General features: G+C 31.4%; 1 protein-coding gene across 1 annotated transcript; it reads left to right on the plus strand.

The window, feature by feature from the left end:
* The first annotated feature begins 446 nt into the window (after positions 1-446).
* LOC143070483 (uncharacterized) lies at positions 447-20,607 on the plus strand. The gene is made up of 16 exons (XM_076244756.1): positions 447-519; positions 1,154-1,285; positions 1,731-1,853; positions 2,458-2,529; positions 2,758-2,888; positions 3,684-3,776; positions 6,378-6,464; positions 7,714-7,815; positions 9,532-9,718; positions 10,394-10,537; positions 10,981-11,066; positions 11,970-12,040; positions 12,381-12,559; positions 17,626-17,755; positions 18,623-18,696; positions 20,480-20,607. The coding sequence occupies exons 1-16, from the start codon at positions 507-509 to the stop codon at positions 20,482-20,484; spliced, it is 1,629 nt and encodes a 542-aa protein (XP_076100871.1). The 5' UTR covers positions 447-506; the 3' UTR covers positions 20,485-20,607.
* The last annotated feature ends 7,282 nt before the right edge of the window (positions 20,608-27,889 follow it).

Genomic DNA, 27,889 nt, shown 5'->3' on the forward strand with positions numbered 1-27,889 from the left:
GGTCAAGAAAATACAACTATTCATGTTATATTTAGATACCGTTCGTCCAGGCCTTCATCAAGAAGAGGACACGATGAGGACATATATGATGAACGTATGTAGGATAAATAAAATATATAAATAGGTGAGGTATAGTTGCAAAAAAGTCAACAATCCACCAAAGAGCAAAAAATGCAAATGCAGACAATCATGGACACAACCAACCTTTCATAAAGATAATTTATACTTGTTTGGCTGAGATATGAAAATGAAATATGTATATATTTGTGCGAATGTATACTTGCGGTAAAAGTTGTATTTGTAATATTATTATGATAGATACTGACTTTTTTCTATGACATTTTTAGTTCAAAAGGCAAACTTTGTAATTGAACATATTGTCGAAAGATTGTAAAAACTTTTATGTGTTTATTAATCAAATACTATGCTTATAATGTACATTTGAAGGACATTTCGATGCCGGTCAACCCAAAACTGTTAGAGAATGGTATCAGTATACCAAACAAATGAAAGCATATGGTAAGTGCGTGACATCAAATATATTAACTACAAAACAGGATAGTGGTTTTCGTCTTCAAAGAGTCGATATTTTTACGGCATAACGGTATATCGATTTTTAAATTCTCCATTTCGGAAAAAATAAGCTACAGAAGTTTCTCTCTAAACATCTATTTATCATGATTTGTAAGCAAATATAAACAATATATTTTGACGTTAATACGTTTAATAGTCATTAGTGGGTTCACTTTCATTAGCAAAGTTTGGTTCTTAATATATTGGAATAAGAAGGCATAAAAATTAATTTGTCGATGTTCAAAAATCATAAATCAAATATAGCAATGCCAATCAATGTAAAATCAAAAATCAGTAAATCGTACTTAAAAAGAATGAGACCCGATGTTTTGCCAATGTCTCGCCATGTATCTAGTTCTGCACACATCACCCGCCATATGTATCCCCACTAATTTTAAATGTTCAAACGTTTAAAGTTTAAAAAATAATCTCAATAAATCTTCAATAAGAACATATAATAACTGAATGTTTGGAAAGCAAAAGCAATTACATATGATAACGAGCATAAAAGAAAGTATTGTATCGAGGTATTCTGAGAAAATTTTACAATTTTTGACTCAATTTCCATGGCATTTTGTAGCTTCTGCTAGAATGAGATCAGGAGCAGTCAAACTTTCAAGATCCCACAATGTTATTTTGGTATTGGATATATCTGAACGTATGACAAGTTATTTCCAGAAGTTAAAATCAGCTGCTATACAGTATGTGTATGGTGAGTAAAATACAAAACAGCTGATATTTTACTAAATTAAAGATTACACATGATAAAATCATAGAAGAGATATCACATATTAAAAGTTGAAATACTTATTGTAAAATAATGGTTGATACGAGGGATACTTATTCTGTTTATGCTATCAAATTTGTACATTTTTTCTCTTTCCTTTCACACTTGATAATGAATTCGCTAAAGCTGTTTACCATGACCTTACAGCTACAGTTTAAGCTGGAAGGTTGGTACTTATTCTACCACGTTTATATTAAGCAACGTATTAAACAATAACAATCGCATTTGCTTTTCAATTGAATCTTTGTTTGTTTTGTTTTTTTGCCTGTAATCACATTTAAAAGAAATAATTTCTAAAAAAAAATAAAAAAAATGGGTTTAGACACTTTTATTTTTAAAATTTTAAAATTTAAACAAGTATTTTCAACAGGAATAAAACAAAATTCGGAATGTAGCGATTTAGAAAATGGCATTGGTTTAGCAGTATTTGGCAGAGAAACACGACTAATACAAGAAGCAACTAGTGATTATGAATTAGTTATAGACTTGATAGGTAATATCATTTATATTGGGTCTGTCATATTTTTATTCTGTTAGTATAATAAACCAAAGTAAAAATATCAACATAGGTCTGTTAAATGAGTATAAGGGAAAAAACGCTTTATCTAAAAAGAAACAAAGATGTCTGTGGCACAACATAAAACGCATCAAATAAACGTTGCTGATAATTTTGTTCACTAGAGGCGCGTTTTGTCCACAAAAATCTTATTCGTGACGCTCAATTCAAAAAAACTTTAAAATAATGAGTACAGAACTGACAAGTATTAAGAAAAATATATTTCGAAAGGCTTTGTCAAATACAGCCTATTTAAATTATTCTAGTAATGAGTAAAGTACCCAAAGCTTGAAACACGCAAAAAATAAAATATGTAACACACAACGGCACCTAATATTACGTCAAAAAGACCTGAAAGGAAGACATTACTTCTACTCTATGCTGCTTATTGTTTTTAGAGTATCGGTCTTCCGTTTAAATTCATGTAGTTATACAATTACTAAAATGATAGTATACAATTGTTGCTTAAAAGTTTTAAAAATAGGTCATTGCAAAATGTGTCAGAGAACGATATTTTCTATCAATTTTAATCGCATTATAGGACGGCTAAGACCGGAAGGAGATGCCCCTGTTTTAGCAGGACTTTTGATGGGATATGCTGGTGTAACTTCATGTAAGTTAAATTAAACATTACTTTGATAAAACTGATCTATTCCGGTTAAGACACAAAATGTTCTTAAAAGTCAAGAATTCGTTTCTTTAATATTATTAATTATAAAACCCTTATCTATTTTATTATTTTATTGAGTATAAAAGTGGAGTATATTCGGTTCTATTTTTTAATCACAGAAATGAATCGACTTAGATATTTGATTTGATTAGCCTTCTTATTTTTGTACAGGTTTTTTAGGATGCTTTGAAGATATTTCGTTACAGGCACATATGATAGTTTTCACTAACGGATCGTCAGAACAATGCAAACTTGCAACAGAAAATGGAGAAAATTTTATCTTTTCTTTGAGGAGATCTCGAGTTAGTATGATTACACGATTTATATTATATAATGGTAATTTATATTTTAAGACACAAATAAACACAGTCAAAGACAGGTAATTTTGATTTATTAACTGCATCATCAATATAGGCAACAGTAAAATACCGCTGTTCAAAAGTCATAAAGAGACTATCGACTTACTTGCATTTTTCATAAAAAAAAATACCCGTTCGAAGTTATTTAAGTATTATATCGCCGTACCATGTGATGCTTAAGTTTTCGTATTGTTTATGTACTGTGTAGTTTCGGGTCAATTTCGTGTATTTTATTACAATATTTGTAACATTTCTTTTGTTTATTGAATTCATAAAAGACGATGTCTTATACAATGGAAAGATTTAACAAATATGTACCAAGTATTAACCACTCAATGTTGAGGTTTACACAAAGAATACCGAGGATTGATTATAACATGACGTTGCTTCGAGCAATATTGTACTTTTTGGAGACTTTAGCTTTTAGAAGAACATACAAAAAGAAATTGCATTAAACGAGAAGTAAATGTATGCCTGTGAAAATTACGAGAGTAAAATTACCGAACTACAAGAAAATTTCAAGCCGAAAAGTCCTTTATTAAATGGCACAACTAATATCCTAAATTACTAGTATGGAAAAATTATGAAGTGGTATTTACAATATCTATTATTTAATGTGATTAAAAAGTAACAAGATCTTGTTGCTGTTGCATTGGTGAACTGAAAAAACATTTTTGAAATTGTACTGGTTTATTTTTCGGCGATGTTAAAAGTTCTTAAATGATTGTTTACTTTAAGGTACCATCTGACATTAACGGTGTTATTGACAAGATAGCTGCTACAACTACAAAGATTTTTTATGTTCCTATTGGTGGAAATCAATGCAACGACGTAAGCATTAATCGTTTTTTAACATAACAAATGTTTATTTTCTTAACTTTTTTTCAAATTTTCAAATGAATTGTTTTTGTTTCAATCAGTATTCCTCATTGATACACTAATGTTGACAGTTACATGTGCATTTCCTTGATTGTCATACAAGTATAGACAAAACTTGGAATTGAAAGTGAATTTTCTCTTGTTTTTTAACATTCTGTCATTGACAATAATCATCGGTTGCCGATATCACCAGCTCTAATGACTTTGAACTTTGAGCTACTCCATGCTTAAAAGCAGATTTAAAGAACTAATTTCTTAATCATAAAAAGGTGACAACGAAGACAAAAAATATTGTGTTTAGAAAGGAATATATCATCATTTAAAACTAGAGCAACTCTAATACCAACAAAAAAAAATCTGTGAAACTGACCACAAGATGTTTAACTATTCTACTTTCAAGATACTTGTTACGTTTGGAGGACGTATTTTTCAACAAACTTTCAGTATTTATATGGGAACTAATTATGCAAGCAGGCTTCATTATCACTGGACTAGTGTACATATTTGTTTAGGGGCCGGATGAAGGACGCCTCCGGGTGCGTGAGTATCTCGGTGCATTGAAGACCTATTGGTGGCCGTCTGCTGTTGTCCGCTCTATGGTCTGGTTGTGGTCTCTTCGACACATTCCCCATTTTCATTCTCAGTGTTGTTCATGAAAAGAGATTCTAAGGAAAAATTAAAAAGAGGTAGCATTTCTTTTAACGTTATTGTCCGCTATAAAGATAATGTCCTCTTACTGAATATACTAAAGGCTGGTGACCATGCAAAACATACCCACATAAATGATACCAACAGCAACATATTACAGCGTCTGCATATTGAGTTATATAAATTTTCACTGTTGAAACGATATTATTACAATAAAAAATGAAGTCATTGCTTCGAAAGTTTTACGGACGCAATTACAAGTTGACATCACCGAATGAACATTCATATGATATGCACAGCAAAAAGGATATCACATGTGCAACAGGAAATGCTTTCCCGTCATCCCTGATTTCAGAGGAGGTCGTGTTGCTCAATTGATTGTACATGTATTTTATGTAGCGTGTTTCGGACATTGTTTTCCTTACGTTGTTATTCATTTTTTGCCATGTCGTAGTCAGTTTTTGAAGTCCCTTTTTTATCTTCCGCCTCTCTTATTACTCGTACTTGCATGTACGTTTGAATGAACCAACTGGTTGACAAAAATATTGTATCAATTTTTCTAATGCATCATACTCTCATAAAATAAATAAAAATAATGATAAGTGTTATTTCAGCTTATGTTTTGATTTTTTTTTATACAGGTTGCTCATCAATGGGCCCGAATTCGGAAAGTTTGCCTGTTGATTGTGTGGTTACATATCAAAACATTGAATGTTCATAATGTTTTACAGGGTGTGTTAAATTTAGTTGGATTGTGATTAATCATAGGATTTCTTTCACTGTCAAATTGTTAAAATGGTAATATTTTAAACTTTTGGATATATTTGACTTATTTTAAGTTTTGCTGTTTTCTTTTCTTTTATGCAAATTGAATTATATATTATTAAGATACACATCAACGTTAAGTGGGGCAACATAATGAAAATGCTACATACTAGGGTGCATTTCTTTAAATTAAATCTGTTTAAGTATTATGTTTTGAAATCGGAAACACGATTTAATGTAATCTAAAAACTATAAGTTTTTAGAAAAACCCCAACATGTTTCTGTTTCCTTAAACATTTTGCTTTTTTCTGTTTTCTGTTTTCTATTCTATAAAACGAACTGCTGTCAACGATCAAATAGTTGTTGTAGCAGCTCTTTTCTTTCTTATGCTGCAAAGTCATGCTTTTCAAATGTGATCCATGAAACTCAGTTTAGCCCAAACCATTTCTTACTGCTTAATATTTATTGTCCCGTCAATGAACAGCTGAGAAAATACAATTAGGTGTAGAAGCTATGTTGAATTAGTTGTTCCAAATTGCACTTTCAATAAGTTTCGCCAGTATTTTTAACACCCCAGATAGAGAGGAACTTTTGATGCTTTACTTTGCTATATGGATAGATAAGCTACTCGCCACATTATTTATGTACGTGCCTGTCCCAAGTCAGGAGCCTGTAATTCAGTGGTTATCGTTTGTTTTTGTGTTAGATATTTGATTTTCGTTCATTTTGTTTTACATGAATAAGGCCGTTAGTTTTCTCGTTTGCATTGTTTTACATTGTCTTATCGGAGCCTTTAATAGCTGACTATGCGGTCTGCATGGGCTTTGCTCATTGTTGAAGGCCGTACGGTGACCTATAGTTGTTAATGTCTCTTGTTGATAGTTGTCTCATTGGCAATCATACCACATCTTCTTTTTGTATATTGAATGGACATAAACTAACATTCAGGGCTGGTATGCCAAACAATTTCTCAGAGAAAATTTATTCATAAACCTTTGGTAATAGGGTTACCAAAAAATAAAACCATGGTATAACAGACAGATTTGATGTTCCGAATATAAGTGTTTACAAAGTCTGAAACTGTTTGAAGATCAACCAGCTGTATAAAATTGATATGACAACAACTAAGTGTTCTTTCAGACTTTGGAACAAGCCGTGAGAAAGACTAATGGAAAAGTTATACCCTCTGATGAAATGTACCGCTTGATTAGAATGACTAAAGTTATGGTACGAATAGTTTAATATTAAGGTCTTTATAGAAAAATTGTTTATAGTTGTTTGAATATTATTAAACATAAATCAAAGGATATTTCTCTATAAGAAATTACAATTGATGAATTATAAACAATGTCCATGTAGAAGAAAGTAATACTTTCATTAACATAAAAATCATATTATCATAATACAGAAACTCTTTTCGGTTTAAAATATTTGATAGTGTGTACACAACACGTCATGAAGAGAACCTACAGGTAATTGTCGTTGTAGTCCTAAGATATCTGTTAATTTGACGTTACATTAAATTTCGAAATTCCATTATAACTCACAATCGAAATAGTTTTGTTATCTTTCTCCTAAACTTAAATGATTTGGAAGCCACTTGACAATCAGTTCATTTATATTCAATTTATATGTGGTGACTACTTTTATGTATATTCATATTCAACTTTATAAACATAAATGTGTGCATGCACTTTTAAATAAGTGTAGGGAAGTGATAAAAAAAATTCCACAAATAAACAAATATTATTATCTAACTATTTGATTTTATTTGTTTGACTCTTTATTATTGATTCTGGACATTAATGATACATTTCAATTTCTTTATATTGCTTATTCCTTTGAATTATAGGTAACAATAGTTTACAAGTATCAAAATCTTATGAATAACTTATTTTGAAATTTGACTGAAAAACTGCATGATTTATTCTAATTATAGACCACTTTTATTTTAGAAAACAAATATATTTTGTAAACCTTTTAACGTAGATAATGTGTCTTTAGGTAAACGCAAAGTAAAACAATTCATCACAAACATTCTTTGGTATTTCTTGTGTTTATTGAAACCTGACCACTTTTGCAGTTTTGTTTTGTATTTTGTTCATTCAGAAACCAATATGTATCTCCAACAACTTTAGACTTCCTATCAAAAATTTAAAAAAATATGTTTATAAAAAAAATTCTCGTTTTTTTATATAGATTAGACGTTGGTTTTCCCGTTTGAATGGTTTTACACCAGTAATTTGGGCCCTTTATAGCTTGTTGTTCGATGTGAGCCAAGGCTCCGTGTTGAAGGCCGTACATTGACCTATAATGGTTTACTTTTTTTTAACTTGTTATTTGGATGGAGAGTTGTCTCATTGGCACTCACACCACTTCTACCTGTATCAACAAACTGCGGCAATTTTATATTTTCCAGTAGAAATCTACATATGCCGTCTTTAAACTTGTAATGCAAAATAGATTTACATTACAGCTTCTGGCTATACAGATAGCATCTGAAATACGATATACAGAGAATCAAAGTAGAGATATTATAAAGAGGAAAATATTAAATCACACTAGCTCAGATGATCATGTAAGTTATTGAAGAGTATGTACGTCACCGATTTATATTTGCCAGTTAATAAAAGTACCTAAAATAATAATCAATCCAGAAATTTCTCAACTTTAAATAATAATAGTGTTGCATGTTTTAAAAAAGATGGGGATTTTAATGAAAATCAACTAAGAATGTATTTGCGAAAATTTATAAAGGAATAGCCCAATGATTTCTATTTGAATAAAACAAATACTCGACTTTCATCATCGGATAATTTTATTGTTCCTTAATCAAATTCAAAATTATACAAGCCAGTTTTTCTTTTAGTGGCCCAAACGTGTGGAATTCATTGTCCAGTGAAATTAAAAAATCAAAAAGTATATCTGCATTCAAAAATTCTTACAAGTCATTTTATTTTTAAAAGTGTTAAATTTCTAAGTTAAGCCACAATGTATACCATGTTTTTGTTGTTGTTGTTATATTGCTAGTTATCATATATTTAGTACAAAATACAGCTGTTTTGTATATCTAATAAAGGTTCTTTTTTCCAGTCTGTATCACCTACCCTGTATCGCATACCCCGTATCGCATAGCTAAACCCGTATCGCATACCCCGTATCGCATAGCTAAACCCGTATCGCATAACCCGTATCCCATAACTAGCGTTACGTCATAATTCGAATGACGTCATCGTTTGGCATATGACGTCAAGTTGCTCCATTTGCAATCCTTGCATAGGAAAAAATGAGTTCCCACTAAAACAAATGTCCTATCATTTCAACTTAAATTGATATTTTTTCAAAAATTATTTCCCAGTAACTTTATGAGTGACTTTTATATAAATATATATATATAAAAGACACAATAAGATGTAGAAATATCTGAAGTTTTATTTTTTGTTTGGTCATAATTTTCGTGAAGTCTGTTTTCATTACCTGATGGATTAAACACAAACGCAAATTTTATTTTTATTTTGTTGGAATAGATAGCAAACATTTCAAGGACAATTTTTCTTGCTGTTCGTTCACCTCGTCAGAAAATGAAAATTAAAATTAAAATGATTATGAATAATATCATCGTCAAATATACAATAAAACTTAAAATATTTCTACATCTTTGAAAAATGTTAATTTTAGTTGAAATAATAGGACAGTATTGTTAGAGGATGCATTTTAATACATATGTATGGTTTTAAACGTATATTGAAAATGTTATAGGTTAAAGAGGACATTACGATGTGGATATTAAGCAAATAAGGAAGTCTATAAAAAAAAAGTAAGCTGGAAAAATACAAGAAAATCATAATGTTCTTTTCTAGCTTATAATTTCAGACGATTTAAAAAAAATGGATATCCCATGAATCTGATTCTATTAGAATATATGATAAACAGAATAATACATGGCAAAATCGGTATGGCATGCTGTATCACCACTCGACCAATATCACCCCTCGGGACCTTGGTTTCTCATGGTGATATAGCATGCGATACGGATTTTGCCATGTATTATTCTATATATACTTCTATTGCTTCCATGTGAGTAATAGTAGATTAATTATATTTTATTCATATTGTTAACATTGTATGTAGAGAGCCTTATTGAAAATTGGTTTAATCCAAATGGTTTACTCTCTATAAATAACATCATCAAGAGTATTCTAGATATGAAAAAAAGTATTATAAATCATGAACTGACAGAAGTTACAAAAACAATTATTCAAAAAACATGAACTTATTAGTGTTTTGTTTGTAGGATGACTGTTTAGATATGGTACAAGACTTCACCAATCCTTTAAAGTTTGATAATAGGCGGGGTCTTTATTTAGAGTTAAGTTGTCACACACTCACTTTAGGAGATAGAGTGAGACGAGGACCGGATTGGACTTACGATGATCAAGATTTAGGTCTTCCAGGAACAGCTGTTGGACAAGATCGAGACGGTAAACATAATTAAATAGAGATATGATAACACAAACCGATAATATATCAAAATATAGTTTCCACCAATTTCAAAAAGGTTGAAACGGACTGTTTACTTAACTCGGTTGGCGTCCGTTTTCTGCAGTCTATCAAGAGATAATTAGTTTCCAAGAAAAAAATCCCAATAAATAAAATGAAAATTTTGAACGAGATAAAGGCGATTCAGAAGTCTAATAGAGACATGAAATTGCTTAAATAGATGATTTAAACAGAACGGGCTACCCGTATGAAATTATTGTAAATAATGAAATAATTTCCAAGCAAAAACTGAAATTTATTTACTCAAAGAGGGTCAACAGATACCAGAAGGACAGTCAAACACACGACACAACATTGGTTGCAACCTAATCGGGCAATTCTTACCTTCGATGGATTTGCAGTTTTTTTCAAATGAAAGTGGATTTCGATGCTTCAGACATTTATTAACTTGGGATCTCAATCTGTTTGATTTTAGCCTACTCGGTAAAGGTTATTCACAAAGACATAGTTTCAGCTATTAACTGTTATATCGAAATACCACATCAGAATCAATTTAAGAAATAGCAAAATAACTTCAACTATTCAAATTGAAATGCCAAATGTTTATACTCTTATATTTGATAAATATTTAAAGGCTAATATTTTTTTTAATATAGGTTGGATTATAGTAGAATGGGACCATGGAGCTATCTATCCATATCCGCATGATGAACAGATTGATAGACTTCAATTAAGAAAGGTTAATGAACCTAGAATTTTGATCGATGAGCTGATAGCAGTTGGTTGCAGAGTTGTCAGAGGTATATGCAATAGAACTATAGTATTAAATTTCTAATTTCATAAGACTTTATCTACGGTTTGCATATTGTGTTGACTATTATACATGTTATATTACTTCTTTGAGCGTTTCTCTGTTATGAATGTTCTTTTTTTTAACATTGTCATACAGTGGGAGATTTGATATGTTATTAAACACGGTTCAATTCATCTTTTTGTCTTAAAATTCCCGGCCAAGTCAGGAATATTTCGTTTCTATGCGTTCTTTTTGTTGCACTTCAGTGTTCCTGTTTCTAATTTAAACCAAATTCTAAATGTTTGTTTTCAATGATATGGCTTAATCTAAGGTCACTATTTCGCGACTTTTGTTGTATAATCTGCAAAACTGTTTGTGATAAGGAAAAGGTTGTTTATTTGAAATATAAGTTTCGTAATATCAGTCCTGAATAATTGAGTTAACTTTAAGGCCCGGATTGGAAATATGGCGATCATGACGGAGGTCTAGGAACAGAAGGAACGGTGTTGGGTGAAAGACAAAGAGGAAATGTAGTGGTGAGATTTTTCCATATACAATAATAAAACACTAGTGTGTGCATATCTTTTTTTCTATTTTGATGTACGTTTTAAATTTTTTAACACCTAAAAATATGTATTTTATAAGGTGAAAAAGGAAAACAAAAGAAAAAATACCGAACTCATAAGAAAATTAATGATAATGAATACTTGGAAGACATAAAAAAATGCGACATATAAATACACAGAAGGGTTACATTGACAATTATATTAAGTAATGAACTATATCTTTTTTTTTCTATCCTGAAACCAAGATCGGAAATGTTAAAATATTTGTCCTTTATTGCGAATACACAATTTAGAAATAACCGTGCAAAAACAAAACAACACCGAACAATTAACTGATTAAGTAAAGAGAATCTCGAAATAGTCAAATACTAATCTTATTTTGATAGATATCACTTCTATGTACTTACTTATCAAGCTTATTAGTGAAGTAATGTAATAAAATTTACTCATGACCAGTAACTTAGTCACCGGAAAATAGTCAGCTGCAATCACTTAAAAAATATAAACAGAGGACGAATTTACATATTTTACAGTATGTCAAGTGAAATATATCTAACTTACTTTAAATCAAATAGATGTTTCAACATACAAAATCATTTGACAGACACCTTTTAATGACACAAACACTAATTGTTTTAAACATAGAAACACGCGTACACGGAACTGACTGTTGGCATTTTTGGTATCTTAGGTTAAATTTGTATTTTAATTAATTACGTTTATATAATTTACCATACAATATTTTCTTAGATATTTTAAAAGCGAAGAAAATTGATTGGTATTATTACTTTGCACGCTTAAGGCTTACGCTTTTAATAAAACATTTACTTGGTGAAAGATAGTCTAATTAATAAGAGAAAAAATAATTTTCAGGTACGATGGGACAGAAAAAATGTAGGCATTTATAAAATGGGATATGAGGGACTTTTTGAAGTGAAGTTAAGGTAAGAATAAAGTGTAGTTCAAACAACCATATATATCTACATCAGCTCATACCTGAATCGTCATTGCAAATCAATAATTAATCCGTCTGATCATTTATTTATAGCTTTTGTACATAACGTTCTGGCACCATGATAAATAAGGTAAGTAGATAATTAGAGAGACTAACAAAGACGAAATTGGTTTTTTAGCACAACAGAATATTAAACACTACCATTGCAATGCTTGAATGTGTCATTTCAATTAGTTCTTAAAATTCAAATGAAATTGTAGCAACAGGTTCACTCATGCTTTATTGAATTTTAAAACTATTTTCCTTGATTTTTTTGCATATAATTACAGTGATCACTTTTTAAACAGCGGTAATGAAATAGGAAGTGAGAAAACAGAAAGGTATGGTCGTATAGGACAAAAGTTACAAAAGTCAACATCTGGAAAATACCAAAATGATCCATATGTAATGAAAACAGACCAATGTGATACTGAAGACTATGTTATTCCTATATATTCCGAAACATCAGGTGAGCCAATAACATGTCTGAAAAAATAACTAGGCTTTGAGAATAAAAACACCTAAAATTTCAAACTTTGATTTATCTAAACATAGACATGCAAAGCACAAGGTTGTTTGAAGTAACTGATCAAAACATGTTATTTATTTAGCAAATGCAATTGGCACTCATTGGCATTGACACTCATACCCCATGTTTTTATATCTAATTACATTTTGTTTTTGTAATTGAGTGCTATTATGATCAAGATATGATATTGTTTTAAACTGAACCAAACACGTATAAATAGACGTTTACTTCGATCAAAACACATCTCATACGAACATAAACTTTTGCAGTCATGTTTTATCTTTTTTGTCATTCTGAACTGCGATTTCGGTTTCAAAATTATAAATGAAAAAAGTGATATGATATGACTTTTAATCGATAAAATAGTTCATTTTGAGTTACCTTTGCCTCATCCATATATTATATGGAAACAGATGCCAGGGACATTTTTTGACTGACAGCGAGATGCTTACTTTTTGTGTTGAAAATTTCATTATTACTCACAAAAAGAGGCAATGAATGAACGACTGTCTTAATGTTTTGCGTATTTCTACTTTGTTTATACCCTATTCAAACTTTCCTATTATCATAAAATTCTGTAATTCTTTGGTACATATATATGATGTAACTCTGTACTTTAAAGATCCCGCCATTATGTTCGTTTCAATTTTTTTGCACCTTAAAGATCTTCATACCCGATCATACTCTTGTATCGATATACATTCAATTCCATAAGATTAAAAATTATCTTTATAAAAGAGGGACAACAGATAACATTCAAATTATAAATCGAAAATAAACTGACAACAACATGGCTAAAAATGAAAAGACAAACAGACAAAAAATAGAACAGATGATGCAACATAAAAAACTAAAGAATAAGCAACACGAACCACACCAAAAACTAGAGGTGATCTCAGGTGCTCCGGAAGGTTAAGCAGATACTGCTCCACATGTGGCACCCTTCGTGTTGTTCATGTTATAACAAATTATGTAAATATATAATTCGGTAGGTCACATTCATGAATGGGAAGGAAATTGTAGGTACGACATAAGGAACATATCTGTTATCCTCAACGCTCTTCAACTTTGTACTTGTTTGGCTTTATAAATATTTTGATATGAGCGTCACTGATGAGTCTTATGTAGACGAAACGCGCGTCTGGCGTACAAAATTATAATCCTGGTACCTTTGATAACTATTATCATCTGTAAAATAGTTATTCCATAACCAACCAACTCGTGATTGCGTCCGTTTATAAGCTTCAATATCAAGGTTGCTTGGTGACAAAAACACTTGTTTATTTACATTGCAAAATTCATTTGCAGATTGAATGGTCCCATGTTTGAATATGCTGTCAATTTGTGTCCGTCATTAATTTTGCATAACTATTTAAAACTGAAATATCTTATTGACTTGGAACCTCACTTGGGGATATCCTTTTGACGTGGCTCTGTAACTAAAAATCCCGTCAATGTGTTGTTGGTATAATCTATCAATTTTGCTGGTGTGTTTTGTACGTGTGACTTGTTTTGTGTTTCTTTGGTAAATATGGCGTGACTCGGTGGACGTTTCGTATCACCAGCCAAGAAGTCAGCACTTCGGTGTTGACATGAATATCAATTATATGGTATTTTTTTTTTTTTTATAAATTTCCTGTTACAAAACTTTGAATTTTTTGAAAAACTACGTATTTTCTTAACCCAGGAATAGATTACCTTAGCCGTATTTGGCACAACCTTTTTGGAATTTTGGCTTCTCAATATTCGTCAGTTTTGTACTTGTTTGGCTTGACAACTATTTGGATCTGAGCGTCACTGATGAGTCTTGTGCAGACGAAACGCGCGTCTGACGTATTAAATTATAATCCTGGTACCTTTGATAACTATCTGTACTTTTAAAGATCCCGCCATTATGTTATTTTTCTAGTATAACGCCATTATGTTAGTTTTCTATTATAATTGTGAAAATACTTTGAACGACAAAATTATTTTACTCGCGTAGAGGTATTAACAATATGTGGATTCTTAAAATTCTTTAGAATTTCTGGATAATTTTTAATCTCGGTCTTTTTCTAAAATTAGTTTTATCAAAACTTTTGATTTTTAAACCCTGTATACCACCATTCCCCATGTGAAATTATAATTTTGAAAATACTTTGAACGACAAATTTTTTTTATATTTCTTCCTATGTGACATTTACATTCTGACGTCAAAAACGCGACGATAAATTTGATAGAAACTTTTTGTGCTTCTTTGTTAAATATTTGTTTGGTTTTGTTCTAATTGAGATTGTGACATTGGAATGACTGATGTACCCCTATTTTGACAATTTTACCTATTATGTCTATTTTGTTCACGCATCGTTGTAAATATAATGAAATTTGATGCGATTGTCATACACGTGAAAAGTTAAGCGCTATAAAACCAGGTTTAATCCACCATTTTGTACATTTCAAAAAGCCTGTACTAAGCCAGGAATATGACAGTTGTTGTCCATTCGTGTGATGTCTTTTATCATTTGATTTTGCCATTTGATTATAGACTTTTCCTTTTGAATTTTCCTCAGTTTTTCACCCGGAGTTTTTGTGATTTTACATTTTGGCCAAAATGATACTTTAATCTTTAGTAATTTATATGTGCTATATACTGGTCATGGATCTACCTGATCTAGTGCATTGGCAAATAATACATTTGTTTATAGATTGAGTACCCCTTATTTAAATGTTAAAAAATTGGAAATGAACCGCTACAAAAATTCTAAACACATGTTTTAGTCAAACTAATACTTTGTACCAACCCGTAGATAAATGCATAGATACGCTCTGCTTTAAGAATTATGATTAATGACCCCATTGCCTACAAAAGTACATCTAGCAACCACCGTTACCACAATAAGAGAAATTAAAAAAAAAATTAATGAAAAATATCATATTATCATTCAAAAGAGCATTTGCTACTGAAAGAAGTCAAAAGATACATAAGAGAACTATCAAACTTATAAGTATAAAATAAACTGAAAACGCTATGGTTAAAGAATAAACAACCGTTTAGAAAACACAACGCAGAAACCCGAACCCCATAATAGACGGTTGCTCCGAATGGAAAGTGCCTCCTACTAATTTTTAACTTTAGTTAAATGCTGTTAGTATGATCCTCTTTTAAGAATTTGTGTCACGGATCTAACTCACTTTATGATTATAAAAAGACAAGTCTGCTTAATTGTTTTTAAAGAAATGCCTTTTTTAAATATAGACAAAAGTGGGTTTTTTTTGTCAAGACATTTGCATCGAAATTACTGTTTAGTTGACAGGATAAAGAAATGAGTATAGATTACTAAGTCCTACATGGGTCGATGCCTCTGCTGGTGGACTATTAGTCCCCGGGGGTATCACCAGCCAAGTAGCCAGTACTTCGGTACTGGCATGAAAATACGGATTTTTTTATGTTTTTAAAATTTGCTGTTACAAAATGATAGAAATTATTATAATTTAAGGAATGTATCTCACTCATGCAAAGCTCTGATTCCTTTCACGGATTTGGCTATACTTTTTGGACCTTTTGGATTATAGCTCTTCACCTTTCATATGAGCTTTGGATTTCAAATATTTTGGCCACGAGCATCACTGAAGAGACATGTATTGTCGAAATGCGCATCTGGTGCAAGAAAATTGGTACCGTTAATTGTATTATATGCTATATTCTCTTCAATTTCTCTCTTTTAAGAATATGTGTTACGGATCTAACTCACTTTATGATTATAAAAAGACAAGTCTGGTAAATTGTTTTTAAAGAAATGCCTTGTTTTAAATATATTGACAAAAGTGGGTTTTTTTGTCAAGACATTTGCATCGAAATTACTGTATAGTTGACAGGATAAAGAAATGAGTATAGATTACTAAGTCCTACATGAGTCGATGCCTCTGCTGGTGGACTATGAGTCCCCGAGGGTATCACCAGCCAAGTAGCCAGTACTGGCATGAAAATACGGATTTTTTGTGTTATTAAAATTTGCTGTTACAAAATGATAGAAATTATTATAAATTAAGGAATGTATCTCCCTCATGCAAAGCTCTGATTCCTTTCACGGATTTGGCTATACTTTTTGGACCTTTTGGATTATAGCTCTTCACCTTTTATATAAGCTTTGGATTTCAAATATTTTGGCCACGAGCATCACTGAAGAGACATGTATTGTCGAAATGCGCATCTGGTGCAAGAAAATTGGTACCGTTAATTTTATTATATGCTATATTCTCTTCAATTTCTCGTACTTTATTTCCACTCATTAGTTATTTTGATTGGACTTACCTGTTTGTAGATCAAACGCGCGCCTGACCTACAAAATTTGAACCATGACACTTGTCATGAGTTTATAACTGACGAACATTGAATCTGTATATTGAGGTTAGGCACTGACTCATTGGCTGATTCTTGTCTGGGATTCTGACTCACAGAGACAGTAAAGCCAGGCAGAATACAGTGACATGTATTTGTTTAGTGGATACTAGATGATGTATATGTTGCAAATATTCATATTGCCACAATTTTATTGAAAAATTGTTTGATTTCATAGAATATGCAAATTTAGGAACAATTAGTATAGAAATAATAATCCTAACATAACTGTTTATATCTAGAGTTACCAATTAGATAAAAGTGTATATATATATTTACCGGATTTGTTATCACATAAGCAACACGACGGGTACCACATGTGGAGCAGGATCTGCTTACCCGTCCAGAGCACCTGAGATCACCCCTAGTATTTTGGTTGGGTTCGTGTTGTTTATTCTTTATTTTTCTATGTTGTGTCGTGTGTGCTGTTGTTTGTTTGTCTTTTTCATTTTTAGCCATGGCGTTGTCAGTTTGTTTTAAATTTATGAGTTTGACTTTCCCTTTGGTATCTTTCGTCCCTCTTTTAAGGTCAACACCGTCATTATCCAATGATATTAACTTAATATTCGTAAAACGTACATGCAAAAAAGAGTATCATATGTTTGTTTTTTTTTTTGTTTTTTTACAGTCAGTGCCCTTTGGGAACACCAGAAGGGTTCACAATGGATGAAATATCCATCCGGAATAAATGCAAAGATTGAAAAAGCCTATCAAAGGAAGAAAACAGGGAAAATCATTATCGAAATGGATCGCACAACGTACGTATTTTTTTTAATTTGATAAAAATATTATTTGTTAAAGAGGAAAGATACCCTGATATGAAATAAACACTCACAGTTTTTTATGACATTGTTTTACAGGCACTTTTGTAATTTGGGCATGAAGTAAAATTTCTTATGTACTAATTCTGAATTATGGCAGTTGTTATCTAACAGATCGTTTCTATGTATGTTGGCTTGTCGTTTGTTTTTTGTTGCACTTCAGTGTTCTGTTGTTTCCTTATTTTCCTATTAAAGTTGATGTGTTTCCGTCTATTTTAGTTTGTAACCCGGATTTGTTTTATCTCAATCGATTTATGACTTATGACCAGCGCTTTACTACTGTTGCTTTTATTTATGTGTTATTGCAAAATTTTGCAAATACTTTGAAGAATATATCATACAGTCTAATCTTCCACATCGAACAAACATGTTATTTTAGCCCAAAATAAACAAAAAAGACAACAAAGGGACAGAAAACATGCCTTATTTTGAAAGAAGATTGCTAGAATAATTAAGGGATACTAAATGAGTTAATCTAAATTAATCAGTCTGATTACAATTTTACAATTCTCCACCAATAACGATTATAAATCTCTGTTTTTTGTTTGATAGAATGGTTATTGGAATACGGGTTAAACGTTTATGCTCTTAGTTCAAATATTGCTCCAAGCAACAATGTTGATATTGTTTTATCTATATTTTGTCAAGGTATTCCAAGTTTTATACCCCATTACGGTTGACTCCTGCTATTAATCCGGAATGAAAAAACGTACATGTTGATTTACATCAGGTCAAGACAATACAACAAAGATAACAGGAAACAATCTGCTTCGGATATTGTAATGATTTTGTACTTTGTTTTAGATATATAATACATTTTGGGAGAATGGTACAAGAAAATGCTCAGAATAAAATGGAAATGGCAGTAAGAAGGAAAGGTGAGTTGATTATTAGCTACATAACGTTGCATTGGTACGAAATGTCATACAGCAAAAAGACATATATTTGAATCGAAACTTAATGTGACCTACCGAGCAACACGACAGGTCCCACATGTGGAGAAGGATCTGCTTACTCTTCCGGAGCACATGAGATCACCTTCAGTTTTGGGTTGGGTTCGTGATGCTTCGTCGCAAGTTTTCTATGTTGTGTCTTAATTGTGTACAATCATATGTCTGTTTGTCTTTTACTTTTTTTCCATGGCATTGTCAGTCTTTTTTCAATCTGAGCGTTTGAATGTCCCTCTGGTATCATTCGTCCCTGTTTCACGTCAAATAGTAAATAAATATTTACCAACAAAAGTGAACAAAAACGAAAGAGCTGATATTAACATGTATCTCCTTCCCTATGCCTATATCACACAGCTCATTAGCTCCGTAATTCTCGTATCACGACTTTGAGACGTCAGTTGGTACTAACAGAGTCGTCACAATATGTGAGGAGAGGTTATCAAGCTTGCTTTTGTCAATCGTAAAACTATTATATTATCGAAAACCAATCAAAAACGATAAACAGAGAATCTTGATCTCTTCGTATAAATATCGTAAAATATCAGCCCCTCGACACAGTGTCAAGCTTTTGAACTCTTTCACATTGTGGCTCGATGCTGATATTTTACGATATTAATGTGTAGAAAACCCGATAATCTATACTTAATACCAACGTGAAGAGAAATTTGTATAAAAGGCGGCAAACACTGATTGATTCTTTAAACGATATATGTGTAGTTCACTTAAGTCTCAGAGTAGTTCGTCATTGTCTTTTTTCCTGATCGGTGAAGAACTGTTAGAAACGCGAAATTAAATTTAATAGAGAACAAGGTAAATCTTCTAACCAAATCGGTGCTTTCAATGGCTATCACACAGTAATTTGCATCAAAGAGTTTGAGTCATCATTTAAATAGAAACAGTCCATAATAACTTAAAGACGAGCAAGCATAAATAATGGAAGATATTTATCATATTAATTCTACTGTGTTATATTTAATAGTAGGTTTAAATAAAACTGCCTTTAGCTGACGCACGTTTATATTGTCCGGTTAAACTTTACTTTCGACATGAAATGTTTCTTTAAAAAAATATGCTGTGTCCATTCATTATATTATATTCATAACTGTTGTTTAATTTTGATTTGTCTTACAACTCGTGACTTAAAAGTAAGATCAAGAAAAATACGATTTCCGTATGTAGAAAATGGTAGATTAAACTAGTCGCGTAAAATCTCATTACATTGACACCAACGTGTAATCAAACAGACATAATAGGTAAAAAAATTAATATTTGGATACAGCTAAATATGCTATTTTTCGGTTGATTGATAAAAAAAATTACAAGTGAGTATGTTTTTTCAAACCATGTAGCAAAATGAGCGTAAGTGATTAACGCAAAATCTGACACAAAGTATCATTTCTTTGATGCCTCAGTATCTTGGTGTCTGGTCTCCGCTTGCTCGTAAAGCTGTTAAGATGGAAAATCGGAATGCATGCATTGAAACTGTATACCCAAATTGTGCATTATTTCATCTTATTTTCTCACAAACAAACTATTGTATTGTATCTCAAAAGAAAATAACTTTCATGAAATTATTAACAATACTTCAAGGGGTTTACTTGAGAATACAATGATCACTTATATTTACAGTTATTTGTTCTTTTCTCTTAGACATTGTTACTGTCTTTCCCTTACTATTACCTTCTTCTATTCCAAGTGCTTTTACTTTCAGATTGATGTATCTTTACAATGGGGATAATAAACTCCAATATATCTAAGCATAGCTACATTAAAGAACAACAGTGGAATAAAATAGTTTTAAATTACAATTATAATTTAGATTAAAGTGCTAACATATACACTCAACACTTCAAAATTATGCAATCAGCAGTTTTTATTATGTATGTTATATTCAAAGCAATGTTAATCAAACTATAATCGTTTCAAATTCCTCACACAAAGTTGGCTTCATATGGATTTAAAAAATAAGAAAGATGTGGTATCATTAATATTGTCATTGAGACAACTCTCAACGATAAACCAAATGACACAGAAAATAACAAAATAAGTTAGGAAAACCAAACATAATTAGCAGCAACAAACGGCAACTACTTAATTACAGGCTCCTGACTTGTGACAGACACATACCGAATGTGGCGGGGTTAAACTAGTTTGAAGGCGTCAACCCTTCCCTTTATGATGGATTTATGGATAGTGGTGTAACAGTACAACAAAGCAACCAGCAGATAACAAAAATACCAAACGCTGCTGAAAATTTAAAACGGAAAGTCCCTAATCAAAAGCTCAAACACATTAAACGTAAAGAGCAAACTATAACAATCAGTTGAAAATATTACAGCAGAATGTATTGAGTATGTAGGTAAAAGACATATCTTTGGTTACTTTGCTATTAGGTGAACCGTGAATTATTTATTAGGTTAGGTTAAATACCCTCATTTAAAACTAGACTTGTCCGACAGATAACCAATCTGTAGGACTAGATTACTCCAAAAGGAGGGTAGTATACTTTACCTCATAATTACTTTAAATAACATTGTAGAGTTTGCCAGAATAACATTTGTTACCATCAAAAGACATTATCACGTCGGTACAATGCCAAACGCATACTAACAGCAAACCCTTAAAAATTGAGTTTCACTTCAAAATCCTCACTAACAAAGTCGAGGGCGAGCATAGCACATATTGTTTTGCATAGAGAAGCTGTCGTATTGTCTTGCGTTAAACTAACCCTTCTGTAGAAGTAGAGTAGATTTCAGCATTAATTTTACTATATAAGAACTCATATTAGGCTTAATATAAACCAGACTGAATAGATAACTTACTTTGTTAAGAATTTCACTGCATACAGAAAAATATCATCGTTGAGAAGCCAATTTACTGTTGTGGTTTTTTTTACGGCGACGAATTTATTAATGTAAATAAAGGCAACAGTAGTATACCGCTGTATACAAAACTCATAAATCTATGGACAAAAAACAAAATCCGGGTAACAAACTAAAACTGAGGGAAACGCATTAAATATTAGAGGACAACAACGACACAACATTAAAATGTAACACACACAACAACGGACTAAGCATTAGACAACATCCGATGAGAATAACCAATATAACATCAAAACCAAATACATGAATTTGGGATTGAAAAGCACCGTGACACGTCTTATAGTAATGTGAATTCACACTCAAAAATAGGAGAAAACAAACGACACAACGGAAACACAACGTAAAAATGTTACACACACAGAAACGAACTATGATATAACAATGGCCATTTTCCTGACTTGGTACAGGACATTTTTAATGAAAAAAATGGTGGGTTGAACCTGGTTTTGTGGCATGCCAAACCTCGCACTTTGATGGCATTGTTAAATATAACATTAAAATGACAACATAATAATACAGGACTACAATACAAATAAATAGCAGCACGTATTAGGCATAGAAACACATGAATAATAGATAACTATCTCGGAAATGTTTAATTCTCTGCCCTTACATGGAAACATAACGCCACATCTTCAAATTAATGTTAGTTTTGTGTTTTAAGGATAGTCACATATCCAAATAAAACAATATAAAACACATTTACTAAGTAGCAATATACCAACTTCACCTGCATATGGGATATATATTGCCCAACATATTTGATATTCAAGAGGCTTGCAGCTCCTAATCAGACTTTGTAAAACGTCATCAGTGTCTGAGTAGAAAGTTGATGAACCAGGGATATGTCAAAGAACGTCTCGTCCTTTTTCTAAAAAAGTTCATCGAAAGGTACTAAGACTTTGTTGATAAATATTCCGTATCAACTTCACAAATAATACATGATAGTCTTGATGTATGGATTCTGCGTACTGATGTTGTTTAACATCGTAACAACGTGTTATCTTAGATGCTCATAAAAAATAACAAGATTGTTATTGGCAGGAAATGGCCACAGGATTTATTAACAGATATGATATATGTACTATTATATGAAATGCAATTTGTGATATGATATATGATATATGTACTAATATATGAAATGCAATTTGTGATACATGTAGATCTATGAACTAAAATTAACTGATAAAAATGCATATGTGTCTTTGAAAATGTTATATGATGATCGCCAAATATGTTTGACGTGGCAGACCATATATGAAAAGGGGAAGTTCAAGATAAGCTATTAGCCCTGGAAATCAGAGGCTAATGCTATCATACGATTACAATAAGTCTGTAAATGCAAATATGTTATTTAAGCGCAGCGAAATCTGCCATAAATCAAGCGACTAACCCTGGATATCAGAAATTATCGCTACCAACGCAAAGTTTACATGTTTGAATGTAATAAATTTCTTTCCAAGTTATCCATTCAATTTCTATATGCATGTAAGTCCACTCCTCGTGCAGGATTCGTCTTTTTCTTGAATGACCGTCTCGTCATTAAAACTTTTATATATCTTTCCACATTGAATGATGGTTAAATCGATGTAGAGAATACAATTCTAAAATAAACAAACAAAACCAAACAGCAGTATCTTCCATCGGAATAGCATCTTACTAATTTAAGGGAGGGTGGGAGGGTTTTAGAAGATAAATCTATGGCTAAAAATGCGTCTGCTTTTCTTAAATGTCGACGTCAAAAGGAGGATTAAGGGTAAATCAATCACTTGCAAAGATCGATAATCCAACTAGAAACCAAATACTATTACTTGACGAAGTAGTATAACGACGGACAGTGGTATAAGCACTACCGATAACTGATTTAAAATTTAGATTTTAAATCTTATTATATTGTTATTTCATTTGTCTTTGTTCTATTATTAATATAACTTTTACTGTTGGATTGTTTTATGTGATATCCATTTAACGTGGCTCGTTACTTAAACATCCTGTCAATGTGTTTGTACTGTCTTTCAATTTTTGCTGGTGTGTTTTGTATATGCGACCTTTTGTATTTCTTTGGTTCTTATAACGTGACTCTGTACTTTAAAAGATCCCGTCAGTATGATATTGTTCTATTTTATGTCATTATGATATATTTCTGTTATGAATTACAAAATACATTGAACCACAAATGTCAAAATTATTTTATCGCGTAGTGGAATGAACTATTTGGGGACTCTTATAAATTCTATATAACTTTTGGACAATTTTAAATCTCGGTCTCTTTCTGAAATCAATTCTTACATATTTTTGATTTTTGTACCCTGTATGCTAACATTGCCTATATAAAATTTAAAATTGTTTGTATATACATTTAACGACATATATATGTGACGTATAAAATTTTCTGACGTCAGACATGCGAATCAATGAATGTGTTTGTAGATAGAGGTTTTTGTGTTCTGTTAAATTGTTCCTTTTAAAATTGTTACACAATGATGATTGCTTAACCATATTTTGACTATTTTATTTATTATGTCTGTTTAGTTAACGCATCATTGCAAATAAAACGGAATTAGCTGGGACTGTCATCAAAGTGAGAGTGTTAGCTCTATGAAACCAGGTTTTATCCACCATTTTCTACATTTGAAAATGTCTGTACCAAGTCAGGAATATTACAGTTCTTGTCCATTTGTTTTTGATGTTTTTTGTTATTTGATTTTGCAATGTGATTATAGACTTTCCGATTGGATTTTCCTCTGAGTTCAGTATTTTTGTAATTTTACTTTTTATGAGAAGAGTTTGTTTGCGGGTTTACTAAATAGAAATTATACATGTCATAACACATCCTTAACAGCTAAACCACCATTTTTAAAAGTAATTATACGTAAACTGCATCACAAAATTGCAGAACATACTGTGAATTTATACATCGCAAATAAATAAACCCCTTTGGTAAGAATTATACTTGTGATAATTAAACAACTAGTATTTAAAACTTAGGATTATTATTGAATCCGTTAGGACACAGTCTTACACAATCCAGGAGATAATAGTTAATATTCTTATTTTAAGTGGTAATAGAATGGCGAAAGATACCAAAGGTACATTCAAACTTATAAGTCGAATAAAAATAATGACGCCATGGCTAAAAAAGAAAAAGGCAAACAATAATACACAAAATAGATTATAGATAACTAAAGACTGAGCAACACGAACCTTAAAAAAACTGGGGTTATCTCAGGTGATCAGGAAGTGTAAGCAGATTCTCCCCCACATGTGGCACACGTCGTGTTGCTCATATTAGTACAAACCCGGTTTTAAATCCTAATCAGTATGTCACATTCTTGGAAAAGGGGGCGGGTTTGAAGGCCACTAGTTTATATGATATATTTAAGTTTGAAATATGACGTGTGCCTATTACATGTAGCTGTTTATTTATTCTAGCCGTACCAAGTGTCAAGTTAGATACCAAGGGATTTGAATTTCTTAATCATTGTATATATATAAAAAAAATCATTCACATTGACATCTGTATGTGCATGTTTTTAAATAGCAATTCTCTGTAACCATCAACCACGTTGCGGTACGTTGATTTTCTTGATATTTGGTTTGTTGGTAGCTATCGATTAACAAACTAGAAATATGTTGACAAAATAATTGTTTATGACCCCGTTGCCATGGTAAAGGGTCCCTTTGGATGTTGCCTCAAAAATGCATATTTTGACGAACAAAATTTGCCCATTTTAAGCAGTTATCATGCACACATTTCAAATCCTATGAATATTTTGATTTTTGTTCATTAAATTTAAGTATAACACTTTATGAGTAAGATGCAAGCTAAAAATTATTTCTGACAAAAGGGGAAGAAGGGAGCAGCACTGATTCAAATAGTGGAGTTTTCAATGTATTCAAGACGGCAAATTAGCGATAGCGAGGGACAAGATATCGGCAAAAAGGGACAACCCGTGGTAAAATTACGATATATTCAAGCCCCCATGAGTTATTTTGATTCTAATAGGACAAATACGGCAATTATTTTGGATCGAAGCGCTCTAGGTGGAGGCAATAATTGCCATTCCCATAAATGAACGCACTAACAAATTGACATAAAAGAACGGAGCAAACCGAATTAGTGACATGCTTAAACTATTTACCATAACGTATTTAGATAGTTTGTGGATGAATTTAAATGATAATTTACTATTTGTCTCATTTGTATAATAAAAAAATGGCTTATATCACATTTATACCACATTTTAGCATCGTTTGTTTACGTTTCCTTGTTGTGATGATTTTCGGTTTCACAAGCGTGTATTTTTCAGTAAAATGCTTATATTCTAACGTCATCGTTCTATGTCGGGCACCTCATTCATAAAAAAACATATGACGTGGGAGGACAATCGAAACAGCCCTGGCATTATATTCATGTTTCACCACGGGTGTGTAATCAAAGCGTTTGAAGAAGGTCATGTTAGAATAAGGTAATAAGTGTAAACTATCACTTTTGCTTTGGGATAATTTAACAATAAAGGTTTAGGAAATAGGTTGCTAGGGTGGTGGCTATGGGAACATAAAAGTGTCATTTTTGTTTTTTTGTAAAGGATTTTGACATTGTTATTTAAATAGCTTAAAAAGAATTACAGATACAAAATAAAAATCATTTGGGACATATTTTGCATTCAATGACCTGAAGGTTGACATAAATGTCAAAGGTTATTGATGACCTTGACTTTGACCTTCAGTGTTTTTTTACTTAATTTTGTTAGGAAATTGTATCAAGTAAACCCAAAAAGTATTTAGAATAAATATATAGACCGAATTTTGCTTTTATTTTGTAAGAAAGCAAAATGCAAGGGGTCAAGGTTATGTTTAAAGTTCTTAGCAACGACTCTACTTGATAAAAAAGAACCTAGCAACCATACATAGTTTGGTTCAGATTAATTCGAACTATGATATAGATCCTACTGAAAAGTAAATGGGTCAATATTGTCAACATAGACTTTACCAGCCATTCTCATATAATTTGAAAATGCATAGCAACCATCATTGTATTGGTGCTTTAGGTAAACATTCTGAAATTTTGTAACTAAAGTTGTAATTCATTCTTCCAATCTCAAATTTCTTTAAAGAACAGTAATTGTGTTTCTTAAATAATTCACATACATGATTTAACTCGTGTAAATTTCAGTTAATCGCCAGCTACTTTGTCTCCTGTTATTACTTGAATTACAAATGCTGTTTCTTCCAAAGTATATTATCAATTTACCAGTTGAATCATATTATCGTTTCCCAAGAGCATTGTGTTTTACTTTCATTTTCTTAATCCTAAAACTTCAATACATGGATAGAAAGTAACATAACAAATCGTTATTTCTATTGAAAGCTGTATGGATAAATGCACAATTTGATAGCAAAAACTACCAACAAGACTAATCATTAAATCAACATATCCGAAATTTACATTTTACTCCATATAGGCGTTTTGCCCTTAAATGATTACTAAGGGAGACACATTCAAATAACATCATTTCTTCTGGTTTCCTTATCCCAATTAAGTACTCTTGTTCATGTACTATTGTAGCTATACATAGCTTATTCTATATTAAAATATTTATGTTACTGCTAAATGACGATTGTTACCCCAAATCATTCGCCAGTTCATGTCATAAACAACTTAGTGAAACCATGGTTACTGACAATATTAATGAATCATGTACTCATCTCACTAACACTATCATTGAAATTGCTGTTGAGCACATCCCTTTTAAGAAAAGAAGGAAAAATAATAAACCAGAAGTCTCCTGATGGAATGAAAACTGTACATTGGGGATAAAAGAACGCAATAATGATCGTCACAAGGCCAGACGTACGGGAAGGGGGGGGGCATGATTATTTATAAAACAAATGAAAAGAAAAGGAATGTAGAAACACTATTGAATTAACACAGAAACAATATTTGGAAACCTTCTGCAGTGGCTTGAATAATAATAATGATAATATAGGGCAAGTATGGAATACAATTAAGAGAATGATGGGTAAAAAAATTAATTCTCTAATTATGCCTACTTTGATTTACAAAAATAAAATATATGAATCTACTAAAGAAAAGGCTAATATATTAGCTGAAGCATTTGCCAATGTAAGTAGTTCAAGTAACTGTTCAGAAGCATTCATATCATATAAATATAAAAAAGAAGATGTGGTATGATTGCCAATGAGACAACTATCCACAAAAGACCAAAAATGAC

Source organism: Mytilus galloprovincialis, chromosome 4 (genome assembly GCF_965363235.1).
Source record: "Mytilus galloprovincialis chromosome 4, xbMytGall1.hap1.1, whole genome shotgun sequence".
Lineage (NCBI taxonomy): Eukaryota > Metazoa > Mollusca > Bivalvia > Mytilida > Mytilidae > Mytilus > Mytilus galloprovincialis.